Raw genomic sequence first — 17816 nt, 5'->3', positions numbered from 1 at the left:
ATGTAGCCTTCTACATGGTTCTCACCAGAGCCTACAAGCTTATGCTGAATGGATGAAATAAGATCGTCATCATTTGGAGTCAGAATTGGTGATTTCTAGCAACTTAGTGAGGAAGGACAGAAAAAAAATAGTGTGACCAACTGGGTGACTTTAGGATTTAAATTGTATGCTATTATTTATAATATGGAGATAGTACTTTTCACAGGGCTGTTATTCCTTATTAAAAACAGGCAAAATGAAGCATCACTCCTCCACTCTCTACCTGCCATGCTTCTCTCATACATCCATATCTATTTAGCGTAAATATGAAGTGGCTTTAAAAACCTGCCATAACTTTCTTGGACAATGTGTTTAAAATGATGGGTTGCAATAAAAACCTTACTGATAAAACAGAATAGAAGGTATCTATCACATGGAGTAAAGATAAATACTGTATGTACTAGGTGACACTGTAAAATATAAGTCAATAGGGTAATGGTTAAAAAAAGACCAAGAAAAGAAAAAAAGGCCAAACATTACTGTAGGATAAATAGCACTGAATTTGGAACCATAAGGTATATTCTAATTCCATGATACTGATGGTCCTTTTAACTGACTTGAACATTGGTTTCAGCCAGTGTACATGAAAGTAGCTATTATAACAGAAATAATTCTCACTTGGGTAAAGTTTTTATGCCCAAAAGACTATTTTTTTCCTCAAAAAAAGTTTATTTTAGAGTGAGAACATGTCACTATTATTTTTAAATCCTAGTGCATTCAAGGCAAGTGGTCTTGGTACAATGAAATCATGATACACTTCAGTGATTTTTATACTGAGTCACAGACAATATAAAGGCACATTTTACTGAATAAAAAAATAAGTGTTAAGTTCTTGAGCTTTTAAATTAGAATTTCATAAAGTGCTTTTCATAAAGTCTTATATATTATAGTAATTAAGTGGATATAACTTCCTTAACAAAGGCACCTTGTAAAGTATTGGCACATGGCATTTTGTCTTGCCCATTTTCCCCCCTTTTTGGTAATTTCAAAGTTTCTTCACTTGTCTTCTCTTCCACTTTGTTTAAAATTTCCTTAACAATTCATCATCTGAATAGCCAGCCCTGTTAAAGAATAAGGTGAACTTTAACTTGACATTTTAAAGGTCAAGTTTTAGGCTGTTTTAGGAGTTGAGCAATTTCTCTAGTGTGTAAACTGATTCTTAATGATTTAAAGAAACATTCAAGTGGCAAATTTAGAGCCAATAGACTAATTCAGAGTCCATGATTTGAGGTGGTGTTTCAAATACATGTTTTATCTTCAAGGATTTCTGCTGTTTTCTCAGGACCATCTGCATATAAGTTGACAGCTGCCACAGGTATAATATTAACTTTATCCAACTGAAGAATTCCTCTGAAATACAAAATTAAAATTGGTAGTAAGACAGAGCTATTTCAAGGTTATAATGAAACTAGAGGCCCGTTGCATGATATTCATGCAAGAATAGGCCTGCCTTCCCCTGGCTTCACTCCCAGCCACCTGGGAGCCGGCACATCCTGCTCCAGGCCCACCCGGGAGCCAGCAAGTCCTTGCTTCTGTCCGGAGCACCGCTCCTATAGCTCCCTCCGCTGCCCCCCTCCCCCTCACAGCCTACATATGCAAATTAACCTGCCATCTTTGTTGGGTTGATTTGCATACTCACTCTGGCTGTGGGTGTAGCAGAGGTACGGTCAGTTTACATGTTTGTCTATTATTAGGTAAGATATATACCTGGGGTTAGGTGCTTTGCTTCATTTTATCTAGTTTATAATGATTGTACAAACTCTTGAGTCCAAAGTTCACTTTAAGCAAACTGAGAAAATATAAAGGTCTAAGAGGAAGTTCCTTACTTGGTACTGTAGGAAAGGAAAGGATAAAGAATAGATCTTCAAGACAGGTAGTTAGAGCCCTAGACTTGCACAAGTTGGGCAAAAAGACTAGGCCCAAGCAGCTTTCTAAATGGTACTCATTGCTTGAATGGAACCTTAGTCTTTAGACAGCATTTCTCCTTTTGCTACTAACATCCCTGACCAGAAGGGAGATCTTTGCATTGGATCCAAGACCCTGTACTGCAAGTTCAATGTCATCCTAATCAAACCATCAACAGAAGTTAGTTTATAAAACTGAACAAGCTGATTATAAAGTTCACAGGAGAGAAACTGCAAGAACTGCTGTAACAATTTTTTAGAACAGTGGAGAGAAGAAACAGCTGCCCTAAACAGCTAACAAAGATTTTATTGAAATAAAAAAATTATGGGGGCTGAGGTGGGGAGGAAGGGGAGAATATGGGGGACATCTGTAATACTCTCAACAATAAATAAAAAATAAGAGAACGCAGAATCATAAGAACAAAGAAAAAAACCATTATAACAACTGTGCCATGGTCATAGGAAGAGTTAAATAGATCAGTGGAAGAGAGTCCAGAAACAAGACTAATGTATATCGGAATTTAGTTCGTAATAAGTTAACATTCCAAGTAATAGGCAAATTACTACTCTAGCTTAAACTATACACAAAAGTGATGGTAAAAAAAATAAGTTTTAAGAAAACATGTTCTTTTAAGATAGGAAAGGTCTACTTAGGAACATTAAAAACACTAGTAGTCATAAAGGAAAAACATGAATTGCTTTCACTCCAAATTTCAAACTTCCATATGATACAGGATACCATACACAAGAGCAAAAGACAAATTGTAGTCTGGGATTTAAAAAAAGAAGATATTTCTGCAATACATATTATGGATGTATAACAGACAAAGGAACCCCTACATATTAATGATTATAAAAGGCAATACAATTGAAAAAACAGGCAAATTCTATAAACAGGCAAATCACAGGAGGAATATATATATAGCTAATTATCACAAAGATGCTAGATTTACCTACACCTAGACTAGCAAAGATGCTATTAAGAAAATGCAGCCTGGCCCTAACCAGTTTGGCTCAGTGGATAGAGTGCCGGCCTGCGGACTCAAGGGTCCCAGGTTTGATTCCGGTCAAGGGCATGTATATACCTTGGTTGCGGGCACATGCCCAGTAGGGAGTGTGCAGGAGGCAGCTGATTGATGTTTCTCTCTCATCGATGTTTCTCTCTATCCCTCTCCCTCCTCTCTGTAAAAAATCAATAAAATGTATTTAAAAAGAGGAAGAAAGAAAAAAAAAGCAGCCTGGCCGGTGTGGCTCAGTGGTTGAGCGTCCACCTATGATCCAGGTCACAGTTCAATTACTGGTGAGGGCACATGCTGGGTTGTGGCTTGATCCCTAGTAGGGGGCATGTATGAGACAGCCAATCAATGATACTAATCATTGCTATTTCTATTTTGCTATTGTTAGTCCTCAACCAAGGATATTGTTCTATTGATTTTTAGGGAGAGAGGAAGAGAAGGAAAGACAGAGAAACATGGATGTGAGAGAAACACATTGATTGGTTGCCTCCTACATGCGCCCTGACCAGGGCCCAGGCCAGGGAGGAGCTTGCAACCAAGGCACGTGCCCTTGACCATAATCGAACGCGGGACCCTTTGGTCCGCAGGTCGACACTCTATCCACTGAGCCAAACTGGCTAGGGCTCATTGACGTTTCTCTCTCTCCCTCTCCCTTCCTCTCTGAAATCAATAAAAAAAAAATATTTTTTTAAAACAAGGAAAATGCAAATTAAAATGAGGTTATATTTTTGGCCACACAGCAAAAACAAAAACTATTACCAGTGTTGAGGAAGTGTTAATTACATACACTCTTTCATCTAGTAATTTCATTTTTAGGAATCTAATCCACATAAATACACATGTGCAAAGATATACATGGACATTAACGAATGAACACTACAGCATTATTGGAAATAACATGAATGGAAGAAGATATTTGCCAATGATACATCCGATAAGGGGTTAATATCCAAAATACATTAAAGTACTCATAGAACTTAACACCAAAAAACCCCCACCAAAACCCAAACACCCTGATTAAAAAATGGGCACAGGATCTGAACAGACATTTCTCTAAAGAGGACATACAGATAGCCAATAGATATATGAAAAGATGCTCAACATCACTAGTCAGAGAAATGCAAAATGAGATCATCACCTCACACCTAATAAAATGGCTATCATCAATAACTCAAGTGTAGATGAGGTGGTGGAGAAAAGGGAACCCCATGTGCACTGTTAGTGGGGATGTAAACTGATACAGCCACTATGTAGAACAGTATGGAGGTTCCTCAAAAATTTACAAGTAGAATTACATATGACCCAGCAATCCAACTTCTAGGTATTTATCCAAAGAACTCCAAAACACAAATTCAAAGAAAATATATGCTTCCCTATGTTCACTGTAGCATTATTTATAATAGCCAAGGTATGGAAGCAACCTGAGTGTCCACTGATAGACAAATGGATAAAGATGATGTGGTACATTTATACAACAGAATAGTACTCAGCCATAACAAATGAAATCTTACCATTTGCAATAGCATGGATGGACCTAGACTGGGGTATTACACTAAGTGAAATAAGCCAGACAGAGCTAGACAAATATTGTATGATTTCACTTACATGTGCAATCTAAAAATACTATAATTAAAACAGAAACAAACTGATACAGAGAAAAAACTGATGGTTGCCAGATGGGTGAAAAAGGTGAAGGGATTAAGAAGTACAAATTGGTAGTTACAGAATAGTTTCAGGGATGAAAAGTACAGCATAGGGAATATAATAAATGATACTGTAATAACTATGTATGGTGTCAGGTGGGTACTAGACTTACTGGGAGGATCACCTTGCAAGTTATATAAAAGTCTAATCATTATGCAGTACACCTGAAACTAATATAATATTGAATGTCAACTGTAATTGAAAAATACAGTAGCTACAACTCAGTTATTAATCACTAAAAATACTAATGTTTCAAAAGTAAAAAATACTTACTTATATTCACAAACTGGGAAAAGCACCTTTAAGATGGTTATTACTGCAGCTGCTCCTATAATTCCAACCACCATGACGTTCAAAAACATAAAGAATACCGGGAAAACACTGTTCCAGAACCTGCACAGATCTTTTCTGAACTTTTCCATCCACTGACACATCACCTAAAAGAAGACTTTTGATTAGATATGCAAGTTTCATTTGAGTTCTAAGAAACTTTAAAAATCATATTCTAGTTTTGGGGTGATAATATTCTGTATCTTGATTGTGGTAGTAGTTACATGGATGTCTACACTTGTCAAAACTTAACTGTTCTTTTTAATGAGTGCATTTCATTTTAAACTTACCTCAGTGAGTTATTTATAATGTTTAAAATTAAAATTCTAAGACACAGAAATATTACTATTCTTTTCAATTATTTATACTGTTCTCTAACTATACACCAAGTGAAAATAATTGCTAACTAACCAGAGGTTAGGCTAGTCTACTTTATACAAAATGGACTGGAGTCAACTATGTGTTTTCAATAGTTGGAGGACAAGAAAAGGAAGAGAGGAAAGGAAAGAGCATCACAGTATTAGCTCTTGGAACACATGGGGAATCTGTTGTGTGTAAAACATGTTGCTATAGTAGAGTGAGAGAGGATAAAGATACTAAGGCAGCACCGATGGCCCGGGCTGTGAAAGCAGTCAGTTCTTGGGGTACCTTGCTCTGAGGGAAGTGAGGTAGGCAGGATAAAGATACTACATAAGAGTTCAGGCGGCAAAAAGTGACCTGGGTTTTTTCAGCAACCCCAATCTTGAGTGAGAACTTCCAATAATCATCTCTGGAATCTTAAGACTAACCACAGACCCTGCTCATTTAAATGGAAATTACTTTGAGTAAAGGACCTAGACCAGTGGTCGGCAAACTGCGGCTCACGAGCCACATGTGGCTCTTTGGCCCCTTGAATGTGGCTCTTTCACAAAATACCACGGCCTGGGCGAGTCTATTTTGAAGAAGTGGTGTTATAAGAAGTTTAAGTTTAAAAAATTTGGCTCTCAAAGGAAATGTCAATCATTGTACTGTTGATATTTGGCTCTGTTGACTAATGAGTTTGCCGACCACTGCCCTAGACCATATATACAGAGATACCAGGATACTCTCTCTGAACCCTGAATAGTTCCCAATCAGCAGTAGAATGTCATTCGTAATATGTGAGTACTCAGTAGGTGCCAATGCATATTTACATCTGCACCCATTTATTAACCCTTTCAACAGTTGCATCAAATAGGCACTGCTTAAGTGGTGTCCCACTGCAGATAAACAGAGACCAGGCTTGTCCAAGATCACACAACTAGTAAGTGGCAGGCAGAACCAGGATTCAAACCTAGGCAGTCTGACTCCAGAAAGTGCACTCTTACCCAAGTGTGCTAAGTCACTGCGCAAGATCCTGAGGGCACCATGCATGTGTGTGCAGCAAGGTGGGAGTCATAAAATAAACAGACAAATGGGGATGTGAGAGAGGCAGGAACTGAAAATCCAAAACAAAATGAAATCCAGTGCTTGGATAATCATTATCTGACTATATTATTATTAAATGAAACTTGAAAAAGAACAAGTACCTAAAAATAACACATTAAAACAGTTATGAGTTCATTATTAACCCTGTCCCATGGTTCCAATCCACATGCTTTTCATCTCATTATGCACTTTTCTTAAAAACCATAAATGTTTGTAATGTGAAGATAATCCAAAATACCTAATTTACCTTATAGGAAGATGGAGCCTCTGCTCTGAGAGGAGTTTCAGGTAATTTGCCCGGCAAAGCATCGCCATCTACGGTGGTTTCCACATTCCTGAGCAGATACTGGCTGGTGGTCTGTGGTGAACTAACACTTTCTGCTGAGGAGGAAGAGCCAAGTTACCAAAACGCCAGGCGCATGCTGGAGTCGCCTACCAGTCCTGACTGCTGTGCCGGTAACATCTAGATCGCAAGAACATACATCTTTCCATGGGAGACAAATAAACGTATTTGCTGACTCAGACTTAAATGCAAGAAAGGAGGCATAAACTAAGACCATTAAAAGGAAACTATAGCAGTTATGATTCTGTCACATAGTCAAATTTTTTAAAGTTCCATTTCATTGGGAAAAATGAATACTTCTTCCTTTAAATGAATGATAATCTTATTACATATTATATGATTATCCAGAGTAAGAGTAGATAATTACAGCAAAATATCCCTATACAATCAGCATTGATAATACTCTATTAAGACTTAAAACAGTCCTCAAATGGATATATAAAGTAATACATGTTATAAAGCATTTCTGAAAGAAGCTTATTTCAAACATATTAACTATGATTTAAAAGCTACCAACTAAAGAAATCAATAATGGCCTTTTAAAGTACCTTTTTTGGAAAGGTTGGGAAGGGTAAATAAAATGTCCTCATCTCTGGAAAGGGAGTACAGCATGCTTTTTTCCAAAGGTAGCGTGTAGTTTGAATGTCTGAGTATTCCCTGGTTCTTAACTAAAAGATCAATTTCAGTAACATCCTTTTGTTGAGCCTATAAAAAAAAAAAAAAAAGAAGCAATTACTCTATTTTAAATAATGGTACAATCCCCTAACAATTCAAAACTGAAATTTCCCTCCTATTTTCTGAACTAAGAAACTTGTCATATTCACACAATTTCTTTATTGCGCCCCCCCCCCAACTCTGAAGCATTTAATTTGCAACTTTAATCATACTCCTGTGTGCTGTAGCACTCATTACTATATGCTTGCTTTTAGTTCTATTTCATTTACTTAGACTTAGCCAGAGGAAATGGTAGCAGTTATGAGTCAAATTCAATCTCTTTACTTACTTGCTCTGTTTATGTTTTTAAAGTGATATAGACATGTATGAATATGGTCATTTTTAAAAAAAATTAAGATTACAAAATACTAAATAAGTAAATGCTAAAACAAATAAAAAATTCTAACAGATTGGATATAGGCAACATTAAGGGTACCTTTCTTTGAAGTCAGAAATAAAAAATAAAATAATTGAACACATGCATAAAAACTAGCACAAATCTTTACAATTTAATTCCCAATTAATAAGCATATTATCTTACTTGTTTTCCATCAATCTCCACTACCTCTTCTTGAATGACAATTAGTCGCAAACTGGAACCAGATGTCATAGGCCACTCTCGAACTAAAATCCTTACACTGACAATTCCAAAATATTCTTTTTCATTCAAATTTTCTAGATTTTCATTCTTCACTATATAAAAAAAAAGTGACAGCTTTGAACAAAAAACGCCTATAAATCTGCTATGGAATTTGATTACTTTGATAACATTTACATGGAACAAGACAGTTGTAAGCTGATTTCTTAGGCTCTCTTCATCTCTGACCTCATCGATATTTCAGATTTATGACAACAAAGACGACCTGGAGGATCATTACAATGCTTACAGGAACGTGAAAGGGAAAACTGCTGGATGGTCTGTAGATCCTGTAGGAAACACCACACTGGCAACATCCTTCCTAACCAACATGGCATAACTATTTACAAAGCAGGTCCGAGGACACAGTCAATGCCATGTGCAAAGCAAGCACATTCATTCATTCATTCACTCACTCACAAAATCCAGTAATAGACAGGGCTCAGACAAGAAAGACAATGTTACTGCTGGAAAGGGAAGGAAAGAGGAAGAAAGTAGGAAAGCCCTCGAACTGCTCCCTATTAATAGATGACAGGATAGGATTAGCTATTGACCATGTTCCTCTCTAGCTAAGAACCCCACTCCCGACCAAGTAGAGATGGGGTGTGGCAGTTGTAGCTGGTTTACAGAGCTCGTGGCTACCTTACTAAGGAAGGAAGTGCTACAAAAAGGATAAATCAACAGATACCAATGAAACTGGCGTAAATGAACCTTTAGTTTCTGTCCCTCAAATGTTACCATCTGAGGATTATTTGCCAAAATGTAACACAGAGGATATTTTAAATGCAGACCCAGTGGTTTAAACTGATTCTGTGCATTTGGAGGGCCATTCCCTTTATCTGGAATGCTCTGTACTTCTCACTCTCCCCCAAACACATTTTAAACATAAATTCCAACTTAGGAAGTTCTAGCACTGTATCCCTACAATGCTGAGTTCATACCTTTTCTGATTTTTAAAGCACTAATGGTAGCTCTTTGCTTATAAACCTGCCTCCGGGACTAGGCTAAATTCCTTGGGAGTATGCATCAAGCTTTTTGTTCTATAGCTTTTGTTAAACAGTGACTCCATTCACAATTATAAACACTTAATTTAAAGTAAATATAAATGTTCAAACACCTGGTCTGGTTCTAAATTCTAACTATGCATCAGAAACACCTAGAACAGTAGGGTAACAGAGCCTTATCTCAATCTTAATAAATCAAAATCTCTAGATGATATAGACTCATTTTTGTAAATTTTTTTAATAGGTGCAGACATTTCTATTGAGAACCTGGCATTTTAGCTCAGTCTGACTAAATCTTCATAAAACTTCCTCATTGACTTTGCTGTTTCATTTGTTGAAAAGATAATGGCCCCAAACTTCTCCAAACTGACAAAAGACATTACTGGTAAGTCACAGATTAAAAAACCCACACTTGGGCACATCATAGTAAAACTACTGAAAATCAAAGACAAAGAAAAATAACATTTAAAGCAACCAGGAAAAAACAGAAAAATATTATTCTCAATGGAGCAATGACACACTGATTCTCAGCAGAAATTACAGAAGATGACAATGGAATTTAGTCTTTGATGTGCTGCTATAAACTATGCTTCCATATTCAGTAAAAATATTTCCTAAAGGCAAAGTAAAGATGTTTTCAGACAAACAAAAGTTTACATAATTCATTTTGCTAACAAATCTGCACAAAAAAAAATAGTAAGGGGAATTCTTTAGGCAAAGGGAAAATTACCCCAGAGGGGAACACAGAGTCAGGAAGGCATGAGCAATGGAAAGGGCACCTGTGAGGGTAAACATAAATGAGTACTGGACCATAGGAAACAACAACAATCATGATGTTGTACAGAGTTAAAACGCATGACAATGACACCACAAAACCAGAAGGAGAATAAATGGAGTTTAAGTATTCTAAGGTTCTTGCATTGTTTGAGAAATGAGAAAAGTACTAGTTTACTGATCTCCAGGGTAACCATTAAAAGAACAGTAAATTATTATAAAAACCAATCAGATGAAGGAGAATGATGAAAAAAACCCAAAGTATTTGGGAACTAAGCAATCTATTTCTGTAATGATTCATAGAGCAAGAAAATACCAAAACAAATAATTTAGAAAACACTAAAAACTAAATGATAATAAAAATTTATAACAAGTACAGGCTATAAGTGCTCAGAGAAAAACTTACTATCTTAAATGCATACATTTAAATATACATATACATATTTCTCATATTCTTTATTTCATTCAAATAATATGGTACATTCCAATGTAACAAATTTTGTCTTTTCAGCAACTCAAAGAATTTAAAAGTTAAAAAGAAAAACATTATGCAGACATAGGAGTAGAAGAAAGTGAAAACTAAAGAATCAGACAATTTTTCTTTTTCACAACTGTGAAAAGCCACTTCTCCAGATTTTGCCTCTTGTTTATAAATTTCCATTTACTACTACCTCTATGGACATTCTTACATGCTATCAACCTACTACAAATGCAGTTCCATCAATGCTAATCTCATGAAAAAATCTGAATATGCCAGAAATAACCAATGTAAACTTAAAACAGAGTGTTAAAACACATTAGTAATAATGTAATTATTAATTAAAAATGAAAATATTTAACATCAAAGAACTGTGTTTTACTAATTTAAAATTATTAAAAACAGCAAAATTATGGAAATAATTTAGTAGTACTCACCTATCAAAGTCTGACAGCTTATTCGTGTTACACCACTATTTACAGGGAAGTCATTTACATATACTTGTCCACTCTCATAGGTTATGTTAAGAACAACCTTAAAATAAAGCAGCATATACATATGGTTTATAAATGACAACTCTTCATATAAAAAATACATTATTTAAATTAAAATAGGCTGCATAATATTTAGCTAAGTGATATATTAAAAACAATCAAAGGAGACAAACCTGTTCCTTAGATACCTCCCCATCATCTTTCAGGGTAGTTACATTAATTCTGATGCTGTTCTGAAAATCAAATATGATATAAATTGAATAGGCATGCATTTCACAAAATGAAATTAACTGTTCTTTCCCCCCCTCAACTATATTTATGATATAATCACTTATGATAACATTAAAAGAACATTTGTAAAAACACATCATTTTCATTTTACTGCCTTTTTTATGCTCATACTTACAATTCCAATTTTTCAAATCTATATACCTTTTCTTTTCTTCTTCAATTTTACACCTGGCATTTTTATTTTTTCATAAAATAACATTTTATTTATTTTAAATGTTTTCATTGATTTCAGAGAGAGAAGGGAGAGGGAGAGATAGAAACATCAATGAGAAACACTGGCTGCCTCCTGCACAGTCCTTTCTGGGGATAGAGCCTGCAACCCAGGTATATGCCCTGACCAAGAATTTAACCAGCGACCTCCCAGTACATGGGCCAATGCTCATCTAACTGAGCCACACCAGCTGGACCATAATATAACATTTTAAAAATATTTTTATTTTAATTGAATTTATTGGGGTGACATAAAATTATATAGGTCTCAAGTGTACAATCCTATATAATAAAAGGCTAATATTCAAATTGTCCCCTCGACCAGGAGTTCGACTGGGAGTTCGACCAGGGGGCAGGGCTGACCAGCCAACTGCCCGTGTCCCCTCCCCCGGGCCGGCCCCCATTCATGCACGAATTCATGCACCGGGCTGCTAGTTCTATAATAAAAGATCTGTATGGTGTATTGTGTGTTCACCATCCCAAGTCAAGTCTTATGTCACCATTTATCCTCCCTTAACCCTCCTCTACTCTCTGCACCCCTCTTTTCCTCTGATAATCACCCTACTATTGTCTGTGTCTATGAGGGTTTATTTTTTGCTAAATCCCTTCACCTTTTTCACTCTGCCCTCAATCCCCTCCCCTCTGACAGCCTATCGAGGATGATGTTGGCTGTGGGTTTGCGATATATAGCCTTTATTACATAGAGGTATGATCCCTCTATTCCCACTTTGCTGATAGTTTTTATCATATACTAGTGGCCCGATGCATGAAATTCATGTATGGGGGGGAGGTGTCCCTCAGCCCAGCTTGCACTCTTTCCAATCTGGGACCCCTTGGGGGATGTCTGACTGATGGTTTAGGCCCGATCCCGGGGATTGGGCCTAAACTGGCAGTCGGACATTCCCCTCGCAATCCGGATGCGCTGGCTCCTAACCACTCACCTGCCTGCCTGCCTGATTGCCCCTAACCACTCTGCCTGCCAGCCTGCTCGACCCCCAACTGCCCGCCTTGCCAGCCTGCTTGCTCAAAACTGCTCCCCCTGCTGGCCTGATTACCCCTAACTGCCCTCCCCTCCTGGCCTGATTGCCCCTAACTGCCTCTGCCTTGGCTCCGCCACCATGGCTTTGTCCAGAAGGATGTCCGGAAGGTCTCCCGGTCTAATTAGCATATTACCTTTTTATTAGTATAGATGGGTGCTGGATTTCATCAAAAGCTTTTTCCTCATCTACTGATATGATCATGTGATTTTTATCCTTCATTTTGTTTATGTGATGTTATTACATTTATTGATTTGTGGATATTGTACCATCCTTGCATCTCCATAAAAAAATCCCACTTGATCATGGTGTATGATCTTTTTAATGTATTGTTGGATCTCGTTTGCTAATATTTTGTTGAGGATTTTAGTACCTATGTTCATCAGAGATATTGACCTATTTAAAATTGTTGATGCATGCAGATATAGTGTTATTTACAGTGCTGCATAATATTCCATCAAATGATTATGCTACTTATTTATTCCACTATCAATGGACATTTGAATTGCTTCCAACTTTTTGTTTTCATAAACAAAGTTCTCTAACCCTTTTAAAATTGCCCCTTACCCGTGAACAAGTATGTGTAATGTACAATCAGTTTTAGTGCCTTCCCAAGATATGCTCAAAAGCATTCTACACCAATAGTTACCGTATTTTCTGGCATATAAGACAACTGGGTGTATAGAAGATTTTCCTGGGTTAAAAAGTCATGTTATGCACTGGAAAATACGGTAAGTATATTAAAGACATGCTTTCTATAGATAAGAAAGAAATATTTTAAGAAGTATTTATCACTGGCCACAGGAATTACAATTTCTCATTTGTAAATCATACTCTTCTCTAAGTTTATTTATATTGCCATCCTATACAATACTCCTCTAAAATACTTTTTACTTGAGGTATTCTTAACTTTGAAAATAAAAAAATTCTTCATAAATATCAAAGTAATATATAAGTATATTTCTTAGTACTGTGACTGTCCCCAATACTTCCTATATTTCCAACAAATAAGACTGCAGTGATTTTCAGAGGTTGAGGTGATTCCAATAGCAGACAGGATTTTAACCTGGTAAGGCCCACACCATACACTACAGCTGACGATGGTACACGTCCCAACTCCCATTGGAGCCCAGGAAGCTTTTGCACTAGTGATTCCTCAGAATCAGCCCAGCTTTCTCTTAACCCACCCTACACTGGAATTAAGCTAGAATCAATAAACTCATCTCTATAACAAACCAATAATCAACAAGCCATCAAGTTAATGGCTATACTGTTTTGTATATGTACAAATGCTAGTCAAAAAATTTGTTTTCAAACTAGAGGACCTGTTAATTGTAGACTGTTGTTCTTCTTACAGCCCAGAGATAACTCTCCAATGATGATGATCTAAGAAACTGTTTTATAGCTCCTGCCTTTCAGTAGTGAACATACACTGTATTGTTAATAATTAACTGCACTTACATATATCACTTGCCTAGTAAAAGATGGGATTTGTAAAAGACAATTAACAGACACTAGCATAGAGTATTTTCTAAAGAACCAAGTTCAATTTTTGGGGTTCTTCTGAATGATTACATTTCAGAAGAGATTCTAATCCCTTATTGCCTCCTGAGGCAAAGTTCAAAGCTAGGTCATATTTGTTACTCTTCCTGAGAACCTAACTGAACTGGAAGTTCAGGTTTACCAGCCAGAGTGGTATATACTTAGAAAGGGGATGGCAGAGGGCACATGCCCAGGGGCGTGCAGGAGACAGCCAATAGATGATGTTTCTTTCTCATCAATGTTTCTATCTCTCTATCCTTCTCCTTCCTCTTTCTCTAAAAATCAATAAAAATCTATTATAAAAAAGAAAGTGGGTGGCAGAACTGAAATTTCTCCTCACCCATTTTCAACTCTTCCTCTAATTTCTTTATTCACAAGACTAGAGGCCCGGTGCACAAAATTTGTGCACAGGTGGGGTCCCTCCCTGGGCCTGGCCAGGGATCAGGGCCTATAGGGGACTGTCTCACCCAGTCCCATTGGGCGGGGCTGCTGGAGCTGCTGGCTGGGGCCTGGGGGTCTGCTGGCTGCCAGAGAGGGCCTGTTGGACAGGGCCGGGGGACATGGGGAGGGACCATGGGAGGTTTGCTGGCTGGAGGGAGGGACCAGGGGAGGTTGGCTGGCCATGGGAGGTTGGCTGTGGGAGCGCACTGACCATCAGGGGGCAGCTCTTGCATTGAGCGTCTGCCCCCTGGTGGTCAGTGCATAATATAGCGAGCAGTTGAGGGGCCTTAGCATATCATGAGCATATTACGCTTTGATTAGTTGAACAGATGACCAGGCACTTAGCATATTAGGCTTTTATTATATAGGATAGCCCTCAGGGACACAACCACTTCCTAAGAACCAAGATAATAGATACCTACTTTATTTTTATTTTTATTTTTTAAAATTTCTTTATTATTAAGGTGTCACATATTTGTCTTCATCCCCCCATTCCCATCCCACACCCCTCCCACGGATGCCCCAACCCCCTGTTGAACGTAACCATTGGATAGGCTCATATGCATGCACACAAGTCCTTTGGTTGATCTCTCCCCCCTCCCCCCACCTTCCCCTATCCTCCCTCTGAGGCCCGATAGTCCGATCGATGCCTCCTTGTTTCTGGGTCTGTTCTTGTTCATCGGTCTATGTTGTTCATCATTTCCCTAGATGAGCGAGATCATATGTCACTAGATATATACTTATAAGAACTGAATGTGAGACGAGCAATAATAGTTATCTGACAGGCAAATGAATCAGTCTGTAGTGAGTTTCTTTTGGACCAACAGTTCTTTTGAGACCCAATTTAGATACCTACTTTAAAATAAATGAGTAAATCTTGAGGGAAATATATAAAATAAATATTAACACATATAAGAAAATAAGTGTCTTCTGGATGCCTTTTTGGTGACCATGTATTTTAATATTAGAAGAATATACTATAAAAAACGTTATTAGTTTTATAATCTATTTAACCACAACTTCTGACAACTGCATATATAAACAAAACAAAAATGTTTATAATCCAGTAAATCTGAATCACTAAGGGGAAATAGGGAAAATATTCCTGACTTTAACAAATTTTCTTTTATCTTAATTTTTTAAAATTCTTCATTGTTGAAGTATTACATATATCTCCTTTTCCCCCATTAACCTCTCTCCGCCCACTCCCACCCCCCAACAAATGTTCTTACATTTAGATCAGGGGGGATACAAAAATGAAGAGATGAGCAAATATGTGATAAAGCAAGTATAGTAAAACCTTAATGGTAGTCTAAGTTTATACTATTCAATATGGCACCCACTAACCACATGTAGCTTTCTTCATTTAAATCAAAACTGAATAAGTAAAAATTTTAAAACTTGGTTTCTCGGTTTCATTGGCCACATTTCAAATACTCAATAGCCACAGGAGTCCAATGGCTACTGTCATGGGGAAACAGACCATACACCATCATTGCACAAGGTAATATGGGTGACCACTGTAAAACTTTTTCAAATGTTTTGTACATTTGAAATTTTTTACAATAAAACATTGAAGCCCTGGCCGGTTTAATCAGTGGTTAGAGTGTCGGCCTGCAGACTAAAGGGTCGAGGGTTTGATTCCCGGTCAATAAAACAATGAAAAAGTTTAGGTCAACAGATGTCAGCTTCCCATATAAACATTTCCACAGAATGAGATTCTCCTAGCGATTCCACATTCATTTAATCTACGAAATTCTAAGTTTAGATCTGAACTTCCCAAAACTGGAATGAAGGGGTAGTAATAGAGAACTGAAATGATGAACTAAGAGACCACAGTATGGAGTATTTTCAGCTTGCAGTCAAAATGCATTTTTCTCCGATTATAGCGAAGACCCAAATGTCTTTTGGGTTCAAAAGTGACTATGATGAATCTTTCAAATTGGGAAAGGGGAGACAACAATGTCTTATTTGAACTTCAGAAATTATTTCACTTTCATTTATTGTCTTAGTGATTGCCCGCCACATTCATATTTTTGACCAGTTGCAACTGTGGTCCACATATACTTTCAGTTGTAAGGGGTTCTTCGGCTTGCACTGTTGTGGCTTTTCTGAATGCCTCCGCAGAACTGAAACTGAGATATGTCTGTTATGTTTGTACCGGGGAAAGTAATATCATAACTCCAAAAAATTAATTAAAAGTGACATTCATAGTGTCAGTTGTCTCTGAATTCAGAGTATTCAAACCCTGACTAGTAAGAAAAGGTGTCCCAGGATTGTATCTTTCCATTCTGGGAAAACTTTTCCCAACCCACATTCAACTGATGAAAGGCAAATACTGGTTTAGGTCAGCACGACTCTAGGGCAACACACACACACACACACACACACACACACACACACAAAAAAAAACACCCCAATAACAACCGTGGGAACCAAACACCCTTTAATACAAGGATGCGATGGTTCTCACTGGAGCTGACCTACGAAATCACCCACTGAAACAGATTTGGGGCCCACCCCCCCAGCGTCTGATTAGTGCATCTCTACCAGGTCCCCAGGGGATGCTGGGCCAGCTGGTCCCACCAAGACCCCTTGGCCAACACCATGTGCCAAACGGCGCGGCAGGCTGCGTGTTGGGTCTTCCTCTCCTCCCGCGGCCCGGCGCTCGGGGGAGGCGCTCCCCGCCGCCGGCCGGGTAAACAGTACCTGGAATCGCTCTGGCGCTCTCTCTCATTGAGCAACTCCCCCATTTCCCGAGCACAGAAACTGTCCGGCCCCAGGGCCCGGCTCTCCTCAGGGAGGAGCCATTACCAAGGCTGGGGTCACTAGTGATCACGTATTTTCGACGGCGAAACCCCCTGGAGATGGCAACAGCTCAGACTGCGTAAGATCCCGAAGTTGCGCGTCGCGAGGCTTAACCACACACGCTAGAGCCCCGTTGGCTCTCTCACTGCCCCCTCCACGCCCCTTCCCTTTCCTGGGGTGCTTCTCCCCATTCCTCCTTGGGGAGGGAGGACCGCAGTCCACGGCCAGCCGGCCTGAGGTGGAATACGTCTTGGCGGACGCCGCGGTCCCCCGGCCCTGGCCTCCCCGGAAGGTTCCGGACGGAGAAGCGGCCAAGCTGCGCCCGCCCGGTCCTACCTTCGGAGCTCCGGGCGGCGACGGCTCAGGAGTGCCCGCCTTCAGCCATCCTGCGGCCGGCAATGTCGCGAGCAAGAGCAGACGGAGTACGAGTGGCGCCAGCGGAGCGCCCTCCATTTTGGACTGGCCAACGACGGCCGGCGAGGTGCGAGGAGGGCTGGGCTGGGCGGGGCCAGGGCGGGGGTGGGGCCAGGTGGGCGGGGCCAGGTAGAGGCGGGACTCCGACGGCTCGGGAAAGAGTGGACCACGCACGCGCGTCGCCGCACAC

At 38.8% G+C, this 17816-nt stretch overlaps 1 protein-coding gene across 2 annotated transcripts; it reads right to left on the bottom strand.

Annotated features, from left to right (window-relative positions):
- Positions 1–519: 519 nt before the first annotated feature.
- Positions 520–17713, bottom strand: GINM1 (glycosylated integral membrane protein 1). 2 transcript variants are annotated; one of them, XM_028136246.2, is made up of 8 exons: positions 17549–17713; positions 11057–11116; positions 10827–10923; positions 8038–8189; positions 7331–7487; positions 6687–6820; positions 4937–5100; positions 520–1389 (listed from the first exon to the last, which is right to left on the bottom strand). In XM_028136246.2, the coding sequence occupies exons 1-8, from the start codon at positions 17663–17665 to the stop codon at positions 1278–1280; spliced, it is 993 nt and encodes a 330-aa protein (XP_027992047.1). In that variant the 5' UTR covers positions 17666–17713; the 3' UTR covers positions 520–1277. The 2 variants fall into 2 exon arrangements, with proteins under 2 accessions (XP_027992047.1, XP_008157644.1); XM_008159422.3 differs by having other exon boundaries at positions 6687–6817.
- Between the last annotated feature and the right edge of the window lie 103 nt (positions 17714–17816).

Source organism: Eptesicus fuscus, chromosome 10 (assembly GCF_027574615.1).
Source record: "Eptesicus fuscus isolate TK198812 chromosome 10, DD_ASM_mEF_20220401, whole genome shotgun sequence".
In the NCBI taxonomy this organism is placed as follows: domain Eukaryota; kingdom Metazoa; phylum Chordata; class Mammalia; order Chiroptera; family Vespertilionidae; genus Eptesicus; species Eptesicus fuscus.
The sequence above is the reverse complement of the archived record's forward strand: the minus strand, read 5'-3'. Positions and strand labels throughout refer to the sequence as shown.